The 26396-nt window shown below is 33.1% G+C and overlaps 1 protein-coding gene across 2 annotated transcripts in view; it reads left to right on the top strand.

Annotated features, from left to right (window-relative positions):
• The window catches only part of LOC110111917 (protein DETOXIFICATION 46, chloroplastic), a 132741-nt gene that overhangs the window by 83493 nt on the left and 22852 nt on the right, over positions 1–26396 (top strand). For both annotated transcript variants that reach the window (XM_028693153.1, XM_028693152.1), the window contains exons 11-12: positions 1961–2038; positions 21487–21558. In XM_028693153.1, the coding sequence (XP_028548986.1) occupies positions 1961–2038; positions 21487–21558 (150 nt within the window). The remainder of the gene's footprint in view (positions 1–1960; positions 2039–21486; positions 21559–26396) is intronic.

Raw genomic sequence — 26396 nt, 5'->3', positions numbered from 1 at the left:
TGCAAGAAAAGGTGTTCTCCCCAACCAATAAAATCTAGTATTGGAAATGTGAATCTCAATTTGGATAATTTGATGGACACAATCATTATAGATGGGGTTTGTGGATGGGAAAAATCACTATTTTCCATTGAAAATAAAATCATTGGAGGTGAAATGATGGGAGCAATTAAAGGGGACACAATTACAGAGCTTTTAAATACTTCAATAAGAGATTTTCCTTTGAACCAAGGATCATGAAAGAAAAAGGTGATGATTGCTATTAACCTTAAGATTTAGCCAACTTCTACTTCTTATAGTAGTGTTACAAGGAGCTTTCAAAAAACGAGTAGCATTATGTGAAGGCTCAGTCCAGCAAGATAAATAATTGTTAAAAAGCCATGTGACAAGTTAAGTAGTAGAGTTAAACAGTCTCCATATAAGTTTGCACTTGCTGATGGTATGCGAAGAGTCAATATTGGGAAGGCCAAGCCCTCCTTTATCAGTATGTTTGGTGGTGGTGTCCAATATATGAGTTTGATTTTCTTGTGCTCTCCATTCTTGTGGAGAAAAAATTATGGTAAGGATAGTTATTTCCTTATAATGCCTTTTGAGATAATGGTAGATCTGAACTAATATTGAAGACCCTAAAGTGGATCTGACAAGCTAGAATCTGCCAGTAAAACTGCTCAAATTTTGTCCATTTGTGAAACAAATCACACTAATACACTGAATATGTCGAATTTGGATGTTATCTTGTTCTATCGCTTCATCTCTTTTGTCAGGTTGGATTTCCTTTTGATCTTATTTCCAGGATGGACAGCACCAAATGAATTTCTGTAGCTCAACTTTATATTCAAGAATCTCTACTTCTAGCAATAATTTTAGAACTCTTGAGTAAACTTCTTCTCAACCTAGGGAGTTGTTAGAAACATCTACTACAAGATTTCTAGTCCTCATTATTTGTTTATGCTAGTCTACAGAACATTATTTAACAGGCCCGTCTATATTGTCAACTTTACTTATCTTTTTGTAATTTATTTGGTGTAGATAGTCTTCTGTCCTAGTGAGCGTTCTTGTCAATTTATGATTGGGTTAATTTGTCCAAAAAAATTATAGCTACTATTTCAAATAATCAGGTTGTCATTAAATGATATTTTATTATGGAATAAAGATATGGCCTGCATTTGGTATCTTCTTTGAGAATCAATTTCCCTTGTTTTCTCCTCATCATGTGGCTCTTTCTCTATTTTTACCCTTTCCTCACCACTCTTGAGGCATTCATTTGTCTTTTTTTTTTTTTTTCCTTTTTTTTACTTCTCCTTAGTTTTTTGGCTGCACTTGATTTTTAATTCTTTTCTTCTCAACAATAAGATCTTGAAAGTCCATCCCAAACTTCCCTTTTGTTGTCTTGCTTATCAGTTACATAACTCATACTTATATCACTGTTTATTATATCATGACAGCACTTGTATCGATTTGATTTAAAAGTGTAAGCTTACAAATTGATGCCTAGCAATAACTTTGAAAATTAATAAAACCTACTCTGCTTATCGAGAGCTTATATGATGAAGATAAACTTATGATAATCTCATATTGAGTTGCAACAAAATAACCATAATTGAGCCATGGCATAAAAATTTACCTTGTAATAAAACTTTGATCAGGCAACTTGTAGAAGAATGTGCAAGAACTTTAATGGACATAATTAAGTGGCACAACTTTTGTTAATGTTTGTTTATTTATATTACAAATTAAGTTTAATTTCTTGTGCTTGAACTTTGTTCAAATGGCTAAGCAGATAAACACAATTGTCATATCTAGTCCATGAATCAAGCTATTTAGAGTGTAGGTTATTTGTAATTTGGTACGTTCAAGTTTGGAAGATAACGCCTGCAATACATAGTCTTAGTAACTTGGTTTACTTCTCTGATGTCTTACTGTGTGAATATCTTTCCTCTAAAATATTTTTTTATGATTTCAGATGCACAAAGTCTTGCTTCCATTTTTCATCGCACTAATGATAACACCTGCAACACATAGTCTTGAAGGAACATTGCTGGTAATGTTGATCTGATGTATTCCAAATGTTACTTCTTCTCCTTAGCTGTTTTTATTTATAGGTGCTAATCATCAGCAGCAAATAAATTTTTGTTATAAATGCTTTTTCATGATTTTTGTATATTAATTTAAGTTTAAATTTACCATATTAAAATTTACCGATTGAGCATACCTCCAACACCATTTCTAGAGCTCTTCCGACAATAGATTGGGTAATAAATTCAACTACTTGAATGACCCGAACCAAAATAGGTAATTCAATCCTAACTCATAAAGATCCAATAAGTTCAAAATTGAATTGTAATGGAAGGATCCCAAAACATTTCATTTAATCAACTACAAAGGTCTAATTAACATCAATCACAGAACATTAGGTTTTATTGTATACATTATATTAGCACGATTCATATCTTTCATCATTGCTAAAAATCAAAACTGAGTAGCAAATCAAAACTGTCTTCCTCACTCAAACTCAACCTTGTCTTTTCCTCTATCTGTAATAACAGTTAGAATAATAATCCAATGAGCTATAAAACAAAATAAACCATTCTAGTACATAATTTAAATACTCGTGGAATGGATGTAACAAGAAATATTAATCCTAATGTCACGACCCAGCCCGGTAAGCTCGCATAGGCGATGTGGAAACGAAAGTCGGACAGTAAAATTTAAAAACATTTACATTTCATAATCAAAACATCTCCAAATATATAGAAGCCACTAAAAGATTTGAAGTGAAAAATTTTCGTTCTTTTCATCTATTATTCAATATATAAGAAATTAAACATAAAGGTTCAAAATGTAAAAGAGCATCCATAAATCTTCTCTTACAAGCCATCTTGTATCATTCTAATTCAAAATATAAAAAAATCAAAAAGAAGGAATTTGTCTCCCGTCGTCTCCCTACGACGATACGTAAAGGATTGTCTATTCGCCATTATTGTTTATCAAGTTCTCCTGAAAAGTATTCCATAAGTTGGGTGAGTCACAACTCAGTAGATAAAATGACATTCAATTAAATTTAGAGGCAAGAAAAGAAGTACAACATGCATATTCTTCTAAGTAAAGAAACATGCAACATGTCATAATACATCATTTAAAGTAAAAATGCATCTAATTCAATCTGTATGTTCTCTTTTTTTGCATAAACTTGCAATCATTTCTTATTAACCATTCATAATTCATTTGATGCCTCATAAACATATAGTATAATGACATGATATCATAATGACATAATATTAATCATCCGTCGCGGAAGTATCATTTGTTTTGTACAGATCATATACACTTTTAATTGACATTTCCTTTACCATTTGATTCTAAAGAACCCCTTTATGATTTGTCTCAAAAGAGCCCCTTTACCATTAGCTCAGAAGAGTCCTTTTACCATTGATACTCCGCATCAAACATGCACATGCAAACATTCCTTTTATTCATAGAGGAGACTTTAGCATGCATTCATGTGTATGATCTAATGCTCTATATGATGTTAAATGTTTGCATAATTACATGAAAAGAGAGGGATGATCATATATACTACATGTAAAAGAAGGCATATGCATTATATGTAATAGAAACATAAGTTTTATACTTTCTACTATCATTACTTGAGAGATTTGCATTTGTATCAAGTGTCCAAGAGCATTCATGTAAAAACATGTTATCCATATATGAAAGTACAAGTTGCATATAAAAGAAATAAGTTTTTACATGAATGCATTTAGAGAACTTTCCAAATTTAAAAGAATTTCATTTTACCTATCTTACCGCAGTGTGATTTGCCAAACGTCCTAACAAACTCTTTCCTTTACACGATCAATATCTAAAAGAAACAAGACATAATGTGTAAACATCATTTATTCCCACATAAACATCTCAAAACCCTAATCTATATGAATAAAGAACTCATCCATACACTATTCTTACACTTTCTAATTGAACCCTTTTCCCAATTCATAATTAATCTCATTCTTATTTTCTCTAAAATTGGGATATAATAATCATAATCTTAACTTTTTGGACACCTCCTTCATGTCCATTGCATAACACATGCATAAAGAACCTACCTTACACTTAAATATTAATTAAAATACAATAAATTTTCGGATTAACATAATTTAAAAATTAGAAAAATAACCTTTTATGCAAAAGTTCTAATTCTTGCTTCTAAATACCTTTCTAAGCCTATTTGGAATCAAGATACTTAAAAATTTTCATAATTTTACAAAGTCCTAAATCTTGGAACTTGAAATTTCACTATGAAATTAATTTATCTTCCTATAGAAGCTTTCTAATGCTATTAGGAAGCTTTCTTACAAAGTCATTTTGAAAGAATACAAAATTCCGAAAAAATCCTGATTTTTTAAATCTAAAATTTTTAAGGAATCATCTCATTTTTATGCTTAGAGTCATCCCCTAAACTTTTCCTATCATTATCTTAAATGGATTTGAAGTTTCCCTCAAACCCCAGATTTTTCCCTTAAATAAAACTCTACAAAAGCATGAGGCATCTCTTGAATACAACTCACCTTATCCTTCCTTTAGTCTTCCCTATGATTTCCTCCACGATCGGCCGCCGGAAACTGCCCCTAGTGTTGCCGTTCGTCTCTCCCGTCGACTCTTCCCGTCGCCTCCCTTCCGCTCAGTTTGACCGCAAGAACGAAATGGGGACCACATGTATTTCGGTCCCCTAATAAGAGTGGGGGCATAGGGTTCAATGCCCTTACTTATTATTATCTCCACTTAATGTCATGAAGGGTAATTTTGTCATATAGAAACTTTTATGAATTTTAACTTCCAAATTACACGAAATCCAATATGGTTTCTTTATACCGATTTGCTTAGAATTTTGCATACTATTTTATAAAATTGATTGCGTCGAATTTCGACGACTTTAAAATTTTGCCTAATTTCGTCGCGGCGTATTGAAATGCGTGCAACGCTAATGATCGGTATTTTCGGGTTTTACACCTAACTTGGCAACAAAAATTTAAAGCACGATCATAGATTTATTTGGTGCATTACATATAATTATTGTGAAATTAGATTACTTGAGTAATGACATAGAATGCCAATAAGTTAGGTAATTATATTAAATGAATCATAAGAGAAATGCGAAGTGTCCAATCAACATAGGCGTTATGTTAGTCAAGTTTCTAGTAGTTACATGTTAGATCAATCATTTTAAAACGTCCATATCATCATTTTACATCTCTTGTTTCATAACCTACTATATCATATCATATAAAACATTATTTGTTTTATTATAACTTGTCTTTGTTTTAAAATATGTTATAGATCATTGCTATCATAAGGTGGTGGATTGTATTAGACCCCCAATGACATATATATATATATATATATTGAACAGTACGATTTTATACAAATTAAATATATTATTCAACTAATCTTTTCACCCGTAATGTTTAAGATCTTATGATTAGATGTAAGTACTGTATGTGCAGTATTTCATTTTGTGATGAGGTTGCATATCATATCATATCATATAGAACATTATTGTTTTGTTATAACTTATCTTGTCTTAGTTTTAAAATATATTATAGACAATTGCTATCATAAGGTGATGGATTGTATTAGACCCACAACGACATATCATCATCATATAACCCTACAACAGTAGCCAGAATAAAATTTGGTGAGCTAAAAAGCCCAGAAAGATATGTAATTCTAATAAAAAATTAAATGAACAATTTAGTGCTATATATGATTACACTCATAATTAAATTAACTTGTATGTCATTTACAAAGCAATTTAAAACATATACATGCTCATTAAATGCAGTTTTTTTACAATATAATAGGTAGACATTTATTTTGTCTTTTAATGATTGAAGAACCACACTTTTTACTTGGACATATAAACATTTTGCATTTTTTTTGAAGTTTGTAAATAATATCATAATTATTTATCTCTAATTTTTGCTATATCATATAACATGATGTTAACTTTATAACTTCATAATAATGTTCAATGGAGCATAGGTAGAATCTGACATTATTACCATTGAACTATATTGTTTACTAAAAAAATGATGATCAATGAAATAGAGAAATTGTGAAAGATAAGAAGCGAGATACCTGCCGTCGAGTCAGGTCCCACCTTACGCGGTTTGTTTCCAAATGAAACAACTCTCCATTCAAATGAAGATAACCACCCGCTCACTTCCTTAAAACGAGTGGTAGGTGTGATCGAATGATTCATTCGGACTCTTCCCTCCGCTCGTCACTCGATATCGCACACAGACAAAGAAAGCCGAAGCCCAAGCAATCTCCCATTCCCTCACTTCTGCCAAATCCCTCCGCCTGTTCACCTGACGCCACATACATTCAACCGAACATCGACCTTTCCCTTGTATTGTCAAATCAACGCCCCATGCCGGCCTACCTCCACACGTCGACTCCTTCCGATGCCATAGCCTTCGCCTCTCACACGTCCGACCAACGTCAGATCGACCCGCCTCCGCGTCATTTGCACCCTATATACGACCAGGCTACTCCAATTTGCGGACCAAGTCCTCTTTCATTCAGTATAAGCCCTTCGATCAAGCCTATATTTTTCCACTTAGACCCGCACATTTCCTGCTTTGTTCGAAATTCACTACAGTGTGTGTATACATGATACTTGAAGCAAAAGGCATAATCAATGTTTAAAATTGCGTATTCGGGTATTTATTGAGGCGTTTTTCATTCGTGAGGCGAGGCGTAAGCCTCAAGGCGTTTTGAGGCGTAAGCCTCAAAATCAAAAGATTGCATAAATATAAAATGATAAATTTTTTATATACTAAGGAATGAATAATATAAAACATAAAAAAAAGCATAAGATATGAAGTGAAATCAAAATATCTCAATAAGAAGACAACATGAAATATAGTTCAACGCAAAATTCTCTCTTTCTCAAATCCCAATATTCTTTTCATTAACATATAATTCCAATTTCCAAAAATAAATAACAATGACATATCACATAAGAACTCATAAGTCATCAGCACTGTCATCACTAAGGGGGTTCTTCATTTGAATCATCATTATGGTGAACTGCTCTCTCCCCTTCTTCCTTTCCTATAGAGTCCAATGTCGGGCATTTATTTCAAGATTTATGTAAGTTTTAATATATATAGCGTGAGGCGTAAGCCTCATTCTAGTGAGGCGAGGCGGGCCTCAACCAAGTTGAGGCGCAAGCCTCATAAAAAAAATTCGAGGCGTAAGCATCGAGGCATTTTTTACTGGAATTGCGCAAAGGCGGGCCTCAAGGCGAGCCTCATATTGCACAATTTTAAACCATGGGCATAATAAATTGACTTATTTAGAGATAGTAGTTAAAACTATCTATTCGCATGATAAATGGTTCAATAAGAAATTAAAATGAAATTTAATATAATTTGATTAGCGAACATATTATTTTTTAAGACCCCGCATCGTTAATTAAAATTTGTTAAAAGAATCGTTTAATTAATCAAAAAAATTAATTAGTCAAAAGTAACTAATTAAAATTGATTAATGAAATTGGTTAATTAAAATCCTAGAGCTGTTATTTAAAAAAATTTGAGACTTTTTGTTAATTAAATTAATTAATAAAAATAGAGTTATTTGTTAGAAAAAATGAAATAAATAAAATGGAAGGGTGAAGAATGTTTTCCATTATTTGACATATACAACCTAATTCTATACAAACAACTCAACTCTTAAGACTCTCCAAGCAACAAATTCAAACTCTCCAAACAACACTCCAACTCAACAACTCTACAATGCAACTCTACAAACTCTCCAACATTTTTGGACAAAACGCCGAAGTAGCAAGAGCTCGTGCAACAAATAAATTAAATTCATTTAACATCACAATTAAATAAATATCAAATTAAGTGCTAAAAAAAGAGAGCCTGCTACTGGTAAAATACTACTAGTACACAGGTACTGAAAAGAAGCTACCAAACAATAAAAAGAAAAGTACTATAGTAAAAACACCGGCCACTTCCAATAGATGTCGTAAGTTCGACCTCTGAGGAAAATGTTTAGGTGATCACACAACCCTAAACCCTTCACCTAGGCATCCAATTATATAGAATTATGTTATAAGATCCGCTATCAGGTAACTTCTAAGTGAAGTCATAAGACCCACGTTTTTTAGTAAAATTGCTAAATAAATTATAATGACCCTAAAAACCAAACAATCAAATTCAAACCTGTGGGTATCTTTGTCACGCCCCAAGATCTAACTTGGAAAGAATCTCAATTAATTTCTCGAACAATTTACCAGAGCTATCTAAACAACAATTAAACAGTCTATAAACATCTATAGTATTTAAAACATCAATATACAAGTCGATCAATATCTCAAAAGTTCATGTACAATACTCAGGAACTACACTACAATCGCAAGTACAGAAATCTATCCTGTCCTGAGTACAAATAAATCAAAATCATCAAAAGAACTAAAACCTGTAGATCCGGATCAATTTCTATCTCCTGCTCCCTTGCCCTGACCTGAAAATGTCAACCACATATAATGAGCTTTACAAAGCCCAGCAGGTCATCTAGTACCTATAACTGAAATCAAAGCACGGCGATGCTATCAATATGCATGTCTGTCAATCAAATCTATATCAGTCAATGGTCAATGAGTCTATGCAATACGGAAATCCATAGTTAATCTTTCTTATGTTGCATAAATTGCAGTTGAAAATGCAATTTATGCAACATAAGAAAGATTAAGAAATCCATCATTTGAATGCTCGTCTTGATGAGATGAGTAATATGATGAAACAGTGGTTTGGACAACTTGGCTTGATGGTTATAACTATTCAACCACCTGTAGAAAATTTTCAAGGGAATGTTCAAATTACTCATGATGTATTGGTTATTCCTGATAGAAGATTAGAAGAGTTACAGGAGTCAACTCTGATAGCTTATAAAGAAGATGAAATGGTAAGCCAATCCCAAATTAAAAATCTCATCAACCAAAAGATTAAAACAGTTATTGCTTTTGAAGCTGTCGAAGCTTTTGTGGGTAAATGTCATCCATATCCGGCGGAATATGATCAAGAGAAGTATCCAAAGTGATACTTAGTGTCAAAGTTCAATTTATTTGATGATACTACAAATCCTCATCAGCACCTGACACAATTCAAAACTACCTGTGAAAATATGGGCGGCAATGATGCTCTGTTATTATGCGAATTGTTAGTAGTTTAACAGGTACAACATTTGTATGGTATATAGAGTCACCTGATAACTCAATCGAAGACTTTTTCATATTCAAAGATTGAGTCGAAAGGATTTATCAGAACGGTGAACTTACACTTTTTAATAGTGTTCTTGTCAATCCTAAGAGCAAGAAAACTAATGTTATGTCCTCTGTACTTTTTCAACATATAGAGGATAAGAAAGGAAAAGTACTCTATAAAGATGAAGGTAGTTAGCAAACCTTTATCTCAAAGAAAACTAAATAAATGATGAATGTCCTATTGGCCATTGAAGGCATTTGTCGTAAAAGTGCATTAGAATTGGAAGTGATCTAAGGCTCCTTTCTCCAAAGAATCTAGTGGTAGGGGGGGCCAGTTCAAGTAAGAAGAAAATTTGAAAATATTTTAAAGACAAAAAAAGGTATAAGTCTGGATCAAAATTTCAGAAAAAAAAACATTACAGAAAATAATGATTCAAAAATACATCGACTCTATCGATGAATATTAATAACCTCAAAGGCATCCGATTAAGCTGGAGGAATACATGGCTGATATATTTCTTGACTCAGAATAAAAAAGGAAGAGAATATTCCAATTGAAACTTGCCGAGTCATTAATAAACGGGGTGGAAGGGCTGCAAGAGGACGCAATACACCTCTTGCTATCTATAAAGCTGATGTGGAAATGCCTTCTAAGGAAGGACATCATACACCAACACCTTTCACTAATCCAAATTAAAAATTACATTTTTTCCGATGAAGAAAGTGATCACAAGAGTAATAAGATTCTTATAGAAAAATGTCTAAAACTTGGAAGCAGCTCAGATTCCAAGGAGGTTGAAGATACGAAAATTTCAAAGAATTCTCATGCTGAAGCTAATACATCTTCAAAAGTGACACAAATCTAGCTGAGAAGTGGAAAGCAGGTTTCTCCACCTCAAAAGAAAATAAAAGATAAAGAGAAGAACATTCAGCTCAATGAAGCTGTTATTCCACAAGAGCCCCTTAAACCCATGGTTGCCAGTGCAAATATTGATTACAATATATTAGCCCATCTTCGCAAATTACCTGCACTATAAAGTGTCTATGATGCCCTTCTTATGTCTATGAACCTTCGGAAAACACTCATTAAGGCTTTGCAAAATCCTGAACAGTACGAGGCGTTCCTTGCCGAGCAAAACTTGAAAGAAGCTTTGCATACTCAAAATACTGCCATAATCACTTTCTGTGATAGTTATTTGCTCTTGGGAATTACAGATCATAATCGACTATTATATGTTACTACGGAGAGTAGCAACATTGAAATAAATAGAATTTTGATCGATCTAGGTTCCTCTATTAATTTAATGAGCCTTAAAATGCTCAAAGAATTAGCCCTAGATGTCCAGTATTTGAACAGAAGCACTATGTTTCTACAAGGATTCAACGAACAAGGGCAAATAACCCTGAGATCTTTGGTCTTGCCTCTAAACTTTGGGGAACTTAATACCGAAGCAACATTTCAAATCATTGATTCCAGCACATCATACAAAGAACTTCTCTGAAGACCATGACTTCATGAGTATGTTTTAGTGTCCTCAACACTTCATTAATGTATGAAATACATTCAAGACAATGAAAAATATCGTATTGATGGAGACGAACAACCGTTCTTGGTTCATGAAGTCAAAATCTATGGTGACACTAAGTACTTTATAGCTCAAAAGCCAAATGACAGTGAACTTCTGAGAATTCAGGCTGTTACACTGCATAAGAAAAAGCTGAAAGATAAAGCAAGAATAAATCAAAGCAAATTTGCTCAGTGCCTCACCAAGGTTGTGATACCAACAAGGATGATATCTCCACAATTTTTAAACCCCTAATCATAAGGAAAAGAAGAAATGAACTATCAATTGTCCCTTTTGATTATAAAGCTAATCACATAAATAAGGTACGGTGTTCAAGCAAACTGAGTATTGAAGAAGAAGAAGAATTCCTTTATCCGCCCAAGGGTACTACGGAATCTCAAAAGGAAGGGGACCCCGAACCATGTTCCATATCTATGAAATTACACAAAATATCAATTTCAATGATAAGAGTGTTTAAAAATCGGATATTTACAGATATCATGAAAGTAGTACCCATGCCGGCGGAACATTCCATAACATTGACTACCTTGTCAAACATAAACATAGAAATGTTAAATACTTTATATGTTCCTCCCAAAAGTGGTCTGAATGAACGTGGATCCATTTTCTATAAATTAAGAGTAATACTGCTTCACATTATTCTTAAAATAGAATGCAAAGATGATTGAAAATATGAAGATATGTTGATAATCATTTTTTAATATCCTTTACCAATTATGAGAAAGCTGATAGAAAGAAGAATCATCTTTGTGCAAACAAGCAAGTATACCCGTTACTTCAAAAAGCTTTGGCATAACAAGTAAGTACAAAAGCCTATTGATAATGGTTTGTCTACAATATGGGGTCTTGGATATGCTCGACATTCATATCTCACACGAGCAGTATCTTATCACTATCTTAAATACCCCAGACATCTACATCTTGCATATGCAACCTCCTATAATATTACATAAAAATATTACAGAAATGGAAAAGTGACCATTGCAATCAGAAAATCAAGCAGTAGATCTAATTATAGATCTGAAAGAAGCTTCAAAGGAGTTTAAAGGTGGCCAAGCTGCTGTGGATGAACTCAAGGAGATAAATTTCGGTACTAAAGAAGATCCAAAACTTACATTCCTCAGTGCTAATCTCTTACATGATAAAGCAGAGGAGCTTAGAATGTTACTTCTCGAATACAAAGACTGTTATGTATGGAATTACATTAAAATGCATGGCTTATCACCAGAGGTGGCAGTGCATAAACTTTCCATCAATACTATAATACCTCTTGTCAAGCATGCACCCAGGTAAATGCGACTTGAGATTGAAAGAACAAGTCATTGCTGAAACTAAGAAGCTTGTTTTATTTGAGAAGAGAAGTTTGTTGATTGAATCACAGATATCATTCCAGTAAAGAAAAGGAACTGTCAAGTATGTGTCTGTATAGACTATCGAGATTTGAACAATGCATGCCCGAATGATGATTTTCCATTGCCTAATGCAAAACTTATGGTCAATAACACATTGAATCATGGCATGTTCTCATTCATGGATGTATCATCGGGCTATAATCAAATCAAAATAGATCTAGAGGATGAAAAAGTTATCTCATTTCGAACTCCCATCAGCATATATTGCTACAAGGTGTTGTCGTTCAACTTGAAAAATATTGGAGCCACCTATCAAAGAGCAATTACTTGTATATTTGATAATCTAATTCATAAACATGTTGAATGTTATGTTGATGACTTAGTTGTAAAAAATAAAGTTCTACATGAGCATGTAAATGATCTTAAGATTATATTTGAAAGAATTCAAAAATTCAATTTGAAAATGAGGCAATTAAAGTGTGCATTTAGTGTTATATCTGAAAAATTTCTTGGATTTATTCTATGTTATAGATGAATTGAAATTAACCCTTCTAAAATTAAAGCAATCGTGGAAAAGCCATGTCCAAAAACATGAGAACAACTTCGTTTTATCCAGGGTAAATTGGCATATTTTCAAAGATTTATATTTAACCTTTCAAGTAGGTGTCAACCATTTGCACGTCTAATAAAAGAAAATACACCTTTTATATGAGATGATGCATGCTATGAGGCATTTAATAGCATAAAATAATATTTGCTACATTCTCCAATTCTTGTTGCCCCAATATGTGTAAACCCCTAATTTTCGGGTCAACGCCTAATTTTATATACAATCTCTCTTGAAGAATCACTTGGAGCATTGCTAGTATAAATAAATGAAGATGGCAAAGAAAATACTCTTTATTATATTAGTCGATAATTAATAGGGGCAAAATCTAAATATTCACTGTAAAGCAATGCTCAGTATTAATTTTTGTTGCTTAAAAATTACAGCATTATATGTTATCCCATAAAATCACTTTAATATCGAAAGTGGATCCGTTAAAAATTTTAATGACTAGATCCACTCTCATTGGTAGTCTACTAAGTGGGATGTCTTGCTAATGCAATTTGACATAACAAATATACCACAAAAAGCAGTGGTTGGACAAGCTCTAGCATATCTTCTAGCAACCCATTCTTTATTCGTAGATTCTCTACTTAATGATAAGTTATCAAATGAGCAAACTCTCGAAGTGAAAGAAGGAGAAAATTTATAAGAATGAAAGCTCTATTTCGATAGAGCTTCATTAATAAAACTAGCCAGGCTACCTAAATTTCTGACAATATAAGTGGACATTGGCCTTATATTTATTACGTCATAAAAAGGAATACTTTGATATTCTTATAGCTTAATAGAGTCTCGCTCTAATAATGAGGTTGAATATGAAGCCTTAATTGCAGGACTTGAGTTGGCGATTAATATGAAAATTAAGAAACTCCATATATATGGAGATTCTCAACTCATAATCAAGCAAATAATATGTGCTTTCAAAATCTATAAGACTGAATTAATCTCATATCGTGAGTACGCTCTGAAACTCATACAACAAATTCTTGAAGTAACTCTCACTAGAATTACGCGTAGTGAAAAAGGGTAAAGATGATGCACTGGCAAAAGTAACCAAAGAACTTCAAATCCACAGGGGTACCAATTCTCATAACTATTCAAAATAGGCATGCATTAACTCCAGTTATCATACAAGATAATGAAGGGAATTAAATACAAGAAAGCCTAACTATATCTAATGAAAATTATTTGAGAGATCCATTCATAACATATTTCAAGAAAGGGAAATTGCCCGAAAATATCACGAAGAGCATTAAGATATGCTTTCATGAATGATACATTATTTCATAGATCATTTGATCAAATGTGCTACGATGTTTTGGTCCTGATGAATCCTAAAAAGTCACAAGTGAAGTACATGAAGGATTGTGTGATGCACACCAATTTGGACTGAAAATCAAAATCAAACGTATGCGATACTATTGGCCAAGTATAGTTCAAGATTGTATCGACCATGCTAAAAAATGCTATCAATTTTAAGTGTGTGGAGATATCATGCATCGACCTCCCAATCCATTACATTCTACACTAGCGTCATAGTCATTTGAAAGCTGGGGCACCGATATAATAGGTCTTATAGAACCACCATCTTCTTTAGGACATCGGTTCATTCTTACTACCACTGACTACTCAAAATGGGCTGAGGCAATTCCCTTAAGAGAAGTTAAAGCAGATAATGTGATGAAATTCTTTCAAGATAATGTTGTCTATCCATTTGGAGTACAACGCCAAATTATATCTAACATTAGTACGACCTTTAAAAATGCTAAAATTTACAAATTTATCGAACGACATAAAATAGACTAGCGCTATTCTTCGATATACAATCCAAGAGTCAATGATTTAGCGGAAGCTTTTAATAAAACTTTGGTAAAATTATTCAAGAAAATTCTCTCTAAAAATAAAAAAAGAGTGACGATAAGTTGACAAAAGCTCTTTGGGCGTAATGTAACATTTATAAAACTGCAATGCAGGCCACCCTATATTATCTAGTTTTCGGAATTGAGGCAATATTACCTCTCACTACAGGAAAATTGCCCATTTCCAACGAAATTTCTGGCAGATTTCATGTGGAATATATTTCGACGGATTTTCTGTCGGAGTTCCGACGGATAACGATGAAATATTTTCGACTAATTTTTAAGCAGCTTTTTCGACGAATTTAAAATTTTTGAAAAAACATTTATTCCTAATTAATAATTTTATAGCTAATTTTAATTAATTATAAATTTAATATTTTATTTTAATTAATTATTAATTTGATAAATTATTATAATTAACTTTTAATGTAATAAATTATTTTAATTAAGAGTTAAAATAATAAATTATAATTTATTACTAACTTTAATATTTTATTTAAAGTATTTTTAAATAATATAAAAGGTTATTAAATTTATAATTAATATATTATAAAATTAATAACTTATTTTACTTAATTGTTAATTAAATTACTTATTTTAATTATTTATTAATTTTAATATTTTATTTTAATTATTAAATTTATTATTATCTTATTTAAATATAGAAGAGTATATTAAATGACAACTTTTCTTATTCAACATAGTGGTTGAGTGCATGAAAAAGTAGAGATACACTCTTCGAATCCCGTGGCAGTCACAGGCGCGCCAACGCGGATGGGCATGCTCTTGCTTATGCAGGCAAAGCGAGCTGGGCGGGTGCCAAGCTACAATTGCAATTATTTTTAAAAATATTTTTTAGCTATTCCGGCGTAGTTTTTCTGCCTGAGAGCTGCCGAAAAATTTTCTAGTGAACTTTTTCCGCCGGAAAATATTTTTCGGCTGATTGTTTTCGACAAAACAGTTTACCGACGCTCGATTTACCGTCGAAAACATTTTCGTCGGAAATCCGCCGGAAAATTTAGAAATTCGTTGGAAAATCTGTCGGTAATTCGCGATTTTCCTGTAGTGTCTTGAGGCTGCGTTTCCGTCTTTTCGTATTGCTGTTCAATACGAATTAACCAAAGAAAAAAATTATCTATGACTTGATGCTCTTGACGAAGTTCGACTTCAAGCTCAATAAAGTCTAGCATTCTACAAAGCAAGAATGAGTAGGGCCCATGATCAAATGGCTCGTCCTAGAAGCTTTAAAGAGGGTTAATTTGTTCTAGTTCATCGAAGACTTATAATTCCTTACCGTCGCCTTGGCAGTAAATTTGACCGAATTTGAGGACCCTTCATCATTAAAATAGTGTATGAAGGAAGAGTTTATCAACTCATAGACCTAAAAAGGTCAAAGGCCTATGCCACCAATAAATGGTTAATATATGAAGAAATATCACTCAAATATTTTATGTATGCAAATTTTCCTTCAATGCAGGAGACAAATCCCAAATCCCCCCCCCCCCTGAAATATAGGAGGCAATTTTTATATTCTCCTACAAGGTAGGAGATAAATTCAATCATCTTCTGAAAGATAGGGGCAATTATTATATTCTCCTACAATACAAAAGATAAATTCAATCCCCTCCTAAAAGATATGAGAGAATCTTTTTATTCTCCTGCAATACGGAAGATAAATTCAATCCCTTCCTGATTGAAAAATCAGGAGGCAATTTTATCCCCTTTGCCAAATAAAATAAGGGAATTATGAAATTGCATCGCTCATAAACCTAAGAGTCAAGTTAATTATATATGTTCAACAAGTCTAAGGACCGAACCTCTAAAAATATTTTACTATCACAAACTTAAGGATCGAGCTCATTTCAAACAGGTTCAATAAGCCTAAGGGTCGAACCTTTCTAAATATTTTATGCTCATAAATCTAAGGGTCGAGCTAATTTCAAATAGGTTCAACAAGTTTAAGCACCGAACCTTTAAAAACTATGCTCACCTAAGGGTCGAGCTAAATCCGTAAGTTCAACAAGCCTAAGGGCCGAACTTCATGAAATCTTTTATGCTCATAAACCTAAGAGTCGAGCTGTTTTCATCAACCTACTTAAATGGTTGAGAATTAAAAATAGGTTCAAAAAGCCTAAAGGCCGAACTTTTAAAATCTTTATGCTCATAAACCTAAGGGTCGAGTTAAAATCCATAGGTTCAACAAGTCTAAAGATCGAGCCTCTGAAGCTTCTATACTTATAAACCTAAGAGACGAGTTAAAATCAATTCGTTTAAAAGGACAAAGGTTCATAAACCTAAGGATTGAGCTCCTTTGAGCAATCTAAATGATTGAAACAAGAAAAATAAAGGAAAACGATGAACATGAATGCAAAACATGTTCAAAAATATTACAATGAATTTATTGTGTGACAGTCACACAACAAATTTGTTAGGAGGGAATTGTTCATTAAAAATGATGATGAATGAAATAGAGAAATTGTGAAAGATACGAAGCAAGATATTTGCTGCCGAGTCGAGTCCTACCTCAAGCAGTTTGTTTCCAAATGAAGTAACTCTCTGTTCAAATGAAGACAACCACTTTCTCACTTCCTTAAAACCACTGGTAGGAACGATAAGTGGATTCATTCGGACTCATCCGTTCACTAGTCGCTCGGTATTGCACGCAGACGAAGAAAGCTAAAGCCCAAGCAACCGACCATTCCCTTACTTCCACTAAATCCCTCCGCCTGCTCGCCTGACGCTAATTCGACCGAACACCGACCCTTCCTTTGTACTGTCAAATCAGCACCCCACGCCGGCCTACCTCCATATGACGACTCGTCCTTCTGACACTCCAGCTTTCACCTCTCACGCATCCGACCCACGTCAGATCGACCCTCATAGTTCCTGCTTTGTTCGAAATTCACTACAAAGTGTGCATATAGGATTCCTAAAGGAAAAGGCATAATAATTTGGTTGATTTAAAGATAGTAGTTAAAACTATATTTTCACATGCTAAATGATTACATTAAGTAATTAAAATGAAATTTAATATAATTTGATTAGTGAACAAGTTATTTTTGAAAACCTCGCGTTGTTGATTTTAAATAAGCTAAAATTTTGAAGACCTACGCCATCGATTTTAGATCTGGGCAAATGGTTTTAAAATTTGAATACCCCGGGCCGTAGTATCTTAGATCCGACCGGGATGGTCCCAAATCGAAGATGAAACAAAAGAAATAGAGGAGATGAAACAAATTCAGGAGGTGCAATGATCATCTTCTCTGTCGTCACTTCCCTGAGATTCACACATAGGCTCCTGCTCATTTTTCTTCTAATTTTTATCTCGATATGATCATTGCACCTTCTGAATTTGTTTCATCTCCTCTATTTCTTTTGTTAGAGCAGGAACCCTCTAGCTAACCGTTTCTTCAACTCCAATAGCATTATAAAATGCTGAGATGGATGTATTGCTCTCAATAGTAGATCCCTGTGAACTTAAGTCATGAACCCTTCCCTTATGGTCTTCCTCCAACAACTTTTGACCACGTGTGGTACTCAGAGTTCTAGGTCGATCTTGAAGATGATCTCTCACCAGTAGGCGTTTGACTCTCCCGAAGTCGTATAAAATCATCCTACGAGAAGAAATCTCTTCTTGGATAGTCATGCGGATGTTGACTTAATAATCCTAAAATAAAAATATATATATTCAAAGATTTTTTGCTTGTGTTGAGTCTCTATTTTAATCTACATCAAAGTACTAAGATTCAACAATGAAAGTGAATATATTTGACATGAAGCTCGTGGTTTTCTTTAAAAGGAATTACATTTTAGATATAATGTCCTTAAAAACCTAAATTATATGATTTTGTTGAATGTAAAAATGACCACCTTTTAAATGTTTAAACTTTATTGCCGAAATCTTCAATTTCTTCTAAACTATGGATTGAAGCATTGTGCATGGTGATCTATATAGTTAATAGATTTCCCTCTCATATATTAGAGGGCATTTTCTAAAAAATGATGATAAGGATCATGGAGAGGGCATTTGCATCTCAGAAATATCTCCAGAGAATGCTAGAGAGGTATGCATACGATTTTGCATGGATATGGCTTGAGACATGAAATTTATCTACGATCTTTTTTTCGGTTCTGACTTTGATGAGGAAAGTTTCTAAAAAAGAAATCTTATGCTTGGCTACAACAACTAGATTTCCATAGCTTATTTAAAGCTATAGAGCATGTTGGAAGCTAGGTAATAATTGGATTCTATGATTACTTTCACTCAAGGGCTTGATTGTGTTTGGGCTATGAAAATTCAGGAGAATCAAGTTAGAAAGATTGTTTTGAATGAGGGATTCTTGTTGAGTGTCACATATGTAATAACAACAATAAGGCCATTGGCTCAGTGGTCAAAGAATATGGTATTTTTAAGCTATTGGATATTACCTTATCCTCAATTTCAATATTCCAAGAATAAATTAATCAATCTTGAGATCAAGTTGGGACTATACTATTATTTGAATAGATTGATTGTTGATTCAATTGAGAGGGAAATGTTGTTATGAAACTTACACCATTTAGAAAAAGTGAAGATTTCTTTGGATTATAAGAGGCTACAAATACCGTTGTAAAACATTCTCTAGGAAATTTTTAATGTTTTATGCCTTGATTAAAATAAGGCATTATTCTAACTACACTTTTTTCTTTCATGTTTTGTTGAAAGGTGGATCTACTTTGGTGATAGCACTCTAGAGCTATAGTGTTTACTAATAGAGTGAGACTAACATGCTCGCCATCTGGATATGGTGCAATTTTAACACATATGATCAAGTTTGCATAAGAAAGAAAAACTATCTAACAACCTTAAGGATGATCTCTTGCAGAGGGAAAGGTAGAAGAGCAAGCAAGGAGAGGAGATCACCTGAGGCTAGGGAGATGAGGATGGGCGGAAGGTTGGTTGGAGCTGTAGTTACGAGGGGGACTAGGAAGGAATTGAAGCAGACATGTTGAAATGAGGAAGGAGTGGGTTGGCGGAAATAGGGCTCATAACGACCGATATAGCCGCCGGAAAAATTCACTTAAAATCGGCGGTAATTTTGCCGGTAACGATGTCGAACATATCAATTACTAGCGGAATTTCCAGCGTCGGTTGGGTCCGCTAGAAATTATGACGCTCGAACTGTTGGTTTATTTCGGCGGTCAATCCGTCGGGTTAACTGCCGGAATTTCTGGTGGTCCTAGAGTCGACTAAAATTCCACCAATTTTTGATGAATTTCATGTAGTGTATCTTTTATTTTGTTGAAGAGATAATTCAAAAATCAGTCATAATATTTGGTTTATGCATTTTTATTATTTTCTATTTACTATTTTTACTTCCAACATGCATTAGTCAACTTTAGAGTCTAAAGGTTTTCATTTGAGTAGAGCTAAAACCGAATGCATGTAGTATAATTTTAGTAGATGGGATTGTGACATTGGGTGATCAAGTCATAAAAAAGAGTGCACGTTTTAGATATCTCGGGTCTACTGTTCAAAACGACGGTGAAATAGAAGAATTCAAGTTAGATGGTTGAAATGGAGGAATGCATCAGGCCTATTTTTTGATAGAAAAGTATTCCTCAAACTTAAGGGAAAGTTTTATAAGATGATGGCGAGACCTATAATGTTTTATGGCACAAAATGTTGGCCATTAAAAGAGAAGCATAAAATTAAGTTATGTGTTGCAGAGATGCTCAAGTGGATGATTGGCTTTGCACTTAGAGACAAAATGTAAAACAAATATATACGATAAAAGGTTAGAGTAGCTCTAGTGGAAGATAAGATTATAGAGAATCGTCTTAGATGGTTTGCTCACATAAAATGTTGGCCTTTCAATGACCCGGTTAGGAGAGTAGATGTATTAGAGCTGGCTTATGTTAAGAAAGATAAAGATAGATGTAAAATAACATTGTTGGAAAGTGTTAAAAATTCCTTTTTTTAAGATTTAATTGAGGAATTGAGTTTTAATAGCACATATTGGAGAAAAATGATTCATGTAGGCGACCACAAGTGGGATAAAGGCTGGTTGTTGTTGTAGTATTTACTTTTATTTTTATTTAAAATAAAAAAAATCTTTTTTGGGTTATTACAAAACAAGCCTAATGTTTAGGAGAGGGAGGAAATGATTATCAGATCGATGTCAAAAGAAAGCCTTAATTTTATTGCATGATCAACTAGTTGAATTACAGCCAAAGTTTATAATAGTAGTCATAAATTTCTGAATTTTCTTACCCTACTAAATTAGAACAATGAAAGCATATCCAAAATGTCAAATGATCATTTTAACTTCATAATTGACAGAATGACAAATATAGACATGATTTTAAAATAATGACAAGACTCATTATTTTGGCACTAATAAGAAAAAATAGTGACAACTAGACACAAGTATCATACACTTCGCCAACGAAAATAGAGTCAGTTGGCTAACCATTTAAGCTTTAATATACATTATTTTTAAACATAGTTTCACGTAATGCAGATCTTTATCTCTAAGGTAGTTATCTGAAACCTTTATATTTCCGGTAATTACAAGGATCATCTTTTAACGTCTCAAATATTAATGAGTTTTTCAGGCACATTAATTTTTCATTATAAGTCATTCTTTACTCGACAAGGTGTCCGTTTACCCATAAAATCCATATGAAGCAACCTAAGATGTCTATTATTACAATGTCATGTGTTTTCTTAGTCTAAAGATCTCTAGGATCTTGCTTTTAACTGTTCATTGTTATTGAAAACATCTGAATTGGAACTAATCGTGCCTTTTTTTTTTGTCAGGCTGGAAGGGACCTTAGGTTTCTGAGTTTATCTATGACTGGTTGTTTCTGTTTCGGTGGCCTTTTGGTACTGGTAAGATGTAATTTAGCAAATTACTTGTTATTTCGAAATATATAAACTAATCATGTCCACATGATAATTGAATCTACAGGTTTTCATTTATCTGTGTTCTCTTCTATAGTCATAGGCTTATGTTTTTCCTGTTGTATTAGTTTCTCAGTCTCTATTCTCATGGTTCCAACTATGTGCATAGTTAGTTACAAACTATGATGCACCGACACGGACATGGCGACACGGACACGACAAGACACGGATACGGGACACGACATTTTTTAAAAATATAGGACATGGGTTCGGCGTGGACACGACATAATAATTTTTTAATATGATATATAGAAATTAAGGTAACATTATATTAAAAATGACAAGCAATAATAAATCAATTTCATGATAGTTTGTTTAGCTTATAACATAAAGATGTTTAGTACAAAATGTCTAGTACAACCACAAAAATATAAGCAAAAAATTATTTAGTACAATATAAAGGTCCAACTACTCAATAGAGGGAGTAATAGAATTAGATTCAGAGGTTGGTCTTTGGCCTTCAATATCATCATCATTGAATATCATTGCTTTCAACTCTTGTTCATCTAAAGAAAGATTTGCAACCTCCAATAATCCCATATCATCAAGGCATTGGAACCCATCTCCAGCAACATCCCACATCTTTTTATCACATGTCATATAAAGTGGGATTTTCTTGATAGAAGACTGAAGATTTGTATGCACATAAACTAGATCTTCAGCTCGTTGTAGAGTTATTTTATTCCTCTTCATTGATTGAATAAATTAGTATGTGCTCCAATTTTTCTCACAACAGGAATAGGATGATACTTGACCAAGAAGTTTTATTTCTATTGTTTGAAGAACAGGTGCCGAAGCTATATGAATTAAGCACAACATTTTTGGATCCATCCTCCATCTATCAACCAAATATTCTTGATCACCAAAATCCTTTAAATATCCAAAGAACTTTATATTATTTTTTCTTCTCTCATTATCATTTGGAAAATATCGTTTTAGCATATCTTTCTCATATTTGAAACTTCTAAATCTTTTTGTGGTGAGACACATTGAGGGTCTTCTAGAAGTCATTCTTTACTTGAATACCTTCAAATAATACAAAGCATATAAAATTATATGTTTATTAACCATGAAATTTAAATTAATTTAAAAGATGAATACAAATGTATATTGGATTTAATGATTGAGCTAAACAATGCAGAGGTGCGTTGCTTTTGCTCCACCTATCTTCAAGAATGGTATAGACAACACTCCAAAAACTTTAGTCTTCTTCATATGACTTTCTTTTATGTCTGTATATAATTTCCTTAACTTCTGCTAACATAGAGTCCCACATCTCATAAATCAAATGTAGGCATGATTTATTTAATATATCATAGATAGGATCAGTGAAAGCCAAAATATAGTCTGCATTATCCCACCACAAATTATCTAAGATCTTTTTTTTAACATACATTGCCTTCCCAACATCATCTTCTAGATAGCAAAACCACTTCTCACTAATCACCATAGAGTGAACAGCATTTTTAATTTGTTTGAATCTTCTCAACATGATTATTACAGAGGCAAAATAAGTTTCAGCAACAACTAACATTCTCAAGTGGGAGAAATCATTAAACATTGAAAGTCTCATTGAATGGTTCATAATAAAATTTCTGATCAGAACATCATCATCTGCAACAACTGTTATCCAATGACATTCAGTATAGATGATTTCATTTGCCTCTATATTCTTTACTGCATAAATATTTTTTGTGCAATATTTAAAGTGTGCACAATACAAGGTTTTCAAAATATATGGGGATAAGTTTGCTCAGCCAACAATCTTGCAGCTCTGCTTACTGGTGTATCATCTGTAATAACCTGCACAATATTTGAAAGCTCAATCATGACTATCACCTCTTTAATCAAATTGACAATAAAATATTTATCCTTATATTCTCCTTCATAATTCACAGCTTTAATAAACATAGGGTAATTCTCTGTAACAGCCATAAAATTAATGAGTGGTCTTCTTTGAGGATACGTCCAACCATCACACACCAAACTAACACCTTTTTCTTTCCGCACTCATTTTGTTGGTTCAAGCAATATCTCAATGTGTGCTCTTTCCATTTCCAATAATTTCGATTTTAATGCATTGTAACCAGGTGGAATATATTCTGCAAGGTTGTTATTACACGCAAAACTAAATGCATTTTTATTGTAAGGATTTCTTGCAAGGTGGTTTAAAATTGCGTAAATAAGCCTCGAGGCGGTTTTTGTCCGTGAGGCGAGGCGTAAGCCTCGAGGCGGTTTGAGGCGTAAGCCTCACGGACACAGAATTGCATAAATTAAAAATTAAGGGTTTTAGCAGGAAAATAATAGCAATATTCTATCTTACAATAAAAACATCTAAATAATATATGAAAATAGTAGAAAGTAAGAAAGTAGATGCAATAAAATCATGTCCCAAAGTACAAAATCATAAAATATGAAAATATTAGTTTAACAAAACTCACAAAGTACAAAGAACATATAACAAATAAAATGCAATCATATCCCATCACTAAGTGGGTCTTCAAGGGAATCTTCTTCTCCAATTGTATCTATGAATGTCATTTCATCATCATTTTCAATATGACTCACTTTTCTCTTCCCTGTTCAATAAGAGAAAAGATCATTATCATGTTAATTGCTCACTTGACATAAATAATTAAATATAATGCTACAGCATATAAGAAGTTGTGGAATACCTTTACTTGATTGTTGTGCTGTAGAGTTAGTGGATGTGTGTGGTGTAGTTTTAGTGGATGTGCGCACTTGATCTGCTTCGCTCCTCAAGACATCCACACTTAGATCTTCTAGCTGTAAGTCTGATAATGGCAAATCTGTCTCATCATCTATGAACCACTCATTATCAGATGACACATCATCACACACCAACGGGTTCTCATCATCCTTCAACCCCTTATTCCTCAACCTCCTCTCTCTTAACCTCTTGTTGTGCATAATATATACGAGAGAATTCATTCTGAGTGTTGATAGCTGATTTTTTCTCTTTGTTTGCACTTGATTATATGTACTCCAATTTTGCTCACACCTAAAAGAAGAGCAAGTGAGGCCAAACACTCTTACAGCAAAACTCTGTAACTCAGGGGTGGAATCACCAAATTGGATCCACCATTCAACTGTTTTCAAGAAAAAATATAATCAGAACTGAATAAAGTGTCTTCATTTACCAAAATAACTATACTTGGAGAACGTTTGGAAATGGTTGTTTTTGCTGCATCCAAAAAAAAAAACCCTCTTTATTCCGGAATATAACAAGTTGTAAATCTGCAAGCTCCCTATCTGCCTGCTCCGGTATGCGTATTATTCAAGTGAGTACTATGTGCATTCCATATGCGTATTTTATGCGTTCGCTATGCGTATTATTCAAAAACGTTAAAAAAATAGAATTGAAAAATTTATATGCGTATTTTATGCGAGCGTTATGCGTATTTGTGCGTGCGTTATGCGTATTTGTTGCGTTCGTTATGCGTATTTGGTGCGTGCGTTATGCGTATTATTTAAAAACGTTTAAAAAACACAGAATTGAAAAATATATTCTTCAGAAATAAACATTTATTCCCAGAAATTGTTTAAACATTTATACACAGAAAGTCAGAAACATTTATACATAGAAATATTTATACACAGAATGAAAAACTGCCATTTTTTCAATGTTTTACAAAATATTTCATATGCAAATTATGCCCTATAATTTGGCATGTCTGCTTGCCAATTTATACTATCAGTCCAATGAGTGTTGCTTTCAAGACATATTCTTTCCATATATTTACAGACATACATCCCGCAATCTATAGAGTTCTCCTGTTGTGGTACACCTTCAATGGTAGAAAGCTTTTATTTTCTGATATTACTTTTAAAAGCTCCTTTCGTGTCAGAGTATATGGCTTTAAGCTGAAAAATACGTAGATCAAGGATTAGTTATGTAATTTTTTTAAAAATTGAAGAGTTCATGTTCATCTAACACTTACGATTTTTAGAACAACAAGCCTATGCTCTTTGACACGGTTTGGCATGGGCAAGGAGTCATAAAATTTTCACTTTTGCTCTTTCAGCAAACCAACCAGAAGGGTAATGTGCGAGGATTCAATGATTGGCTGTAATAAAATGTTGTTTGAAGAAACAGAAAGCTCGGTTATATGGTCGATTTACAATTTGGACAATTTTTCCTTGGCTTTGTTATTCTGCAAGTGCAAGTAGTAAATGTAAGTTACAAATCCAATAGTTAAACTGATTAATTAAATACTAAGTTATTAACCCAATAGATTGGAGAGATGTATAGAAATTTATGGTACTTGTCAGGCATAAGTTCACACTTCTCATCTAAAAAAAGGGCAAAAAGATCTACATGTTCATTGCCTAAATAACTGTCGCTTAATAAGTCCTCAATATCAGATCTGGAAATCAGAATGTTATTAACAAATAAGATACTATCGTCCCTGCAAAAAAAGTATCATAAGCATAAAATACGCATAACATACGCGTTTAATAAGCATACTATAAGCATAAGTAACGCTTATCATACGCATAACTAACGCATGCAATACGCGAAATATTTAAACATAAATAAAGTTGCAATTTTTTTACCTTCGATTAAACTTTCTCAAACTTTCTTGCACAAAATTTCTCGTCTCAGGACTCAAACTCAGAACACCTTTGTAATTTTCTATTTCACTTGCATAGTCATAAGTTACAGGATTTATAGGAATCTCATCTACTGCTATTGGTTCAGTTGGATTTGTATATGGAATAAGTTGCATTTCTCCTGGGATTGG

This window comes from Dendrobium catenatum, unplaced genomic scaffold (assembly GCF_001605985.2).
Source record: "Dendrobium catenatum unplaced genomic scaffold, ASM160598v2 fragScaff_scaffold_231, whole genome shotgun sequence".
NCBI lineage: Eukaryota > Viridiplantae > Streptophyta > Magnoliopsida > Asparagales > Orchidaceae > Dendrobium > Dendrobium catenatum.
The sequence above is the reverse complement of the archived record's forward strand: the minus strand, read 5'-3'. Positions and strand labels throughout refer to the sequence as shown.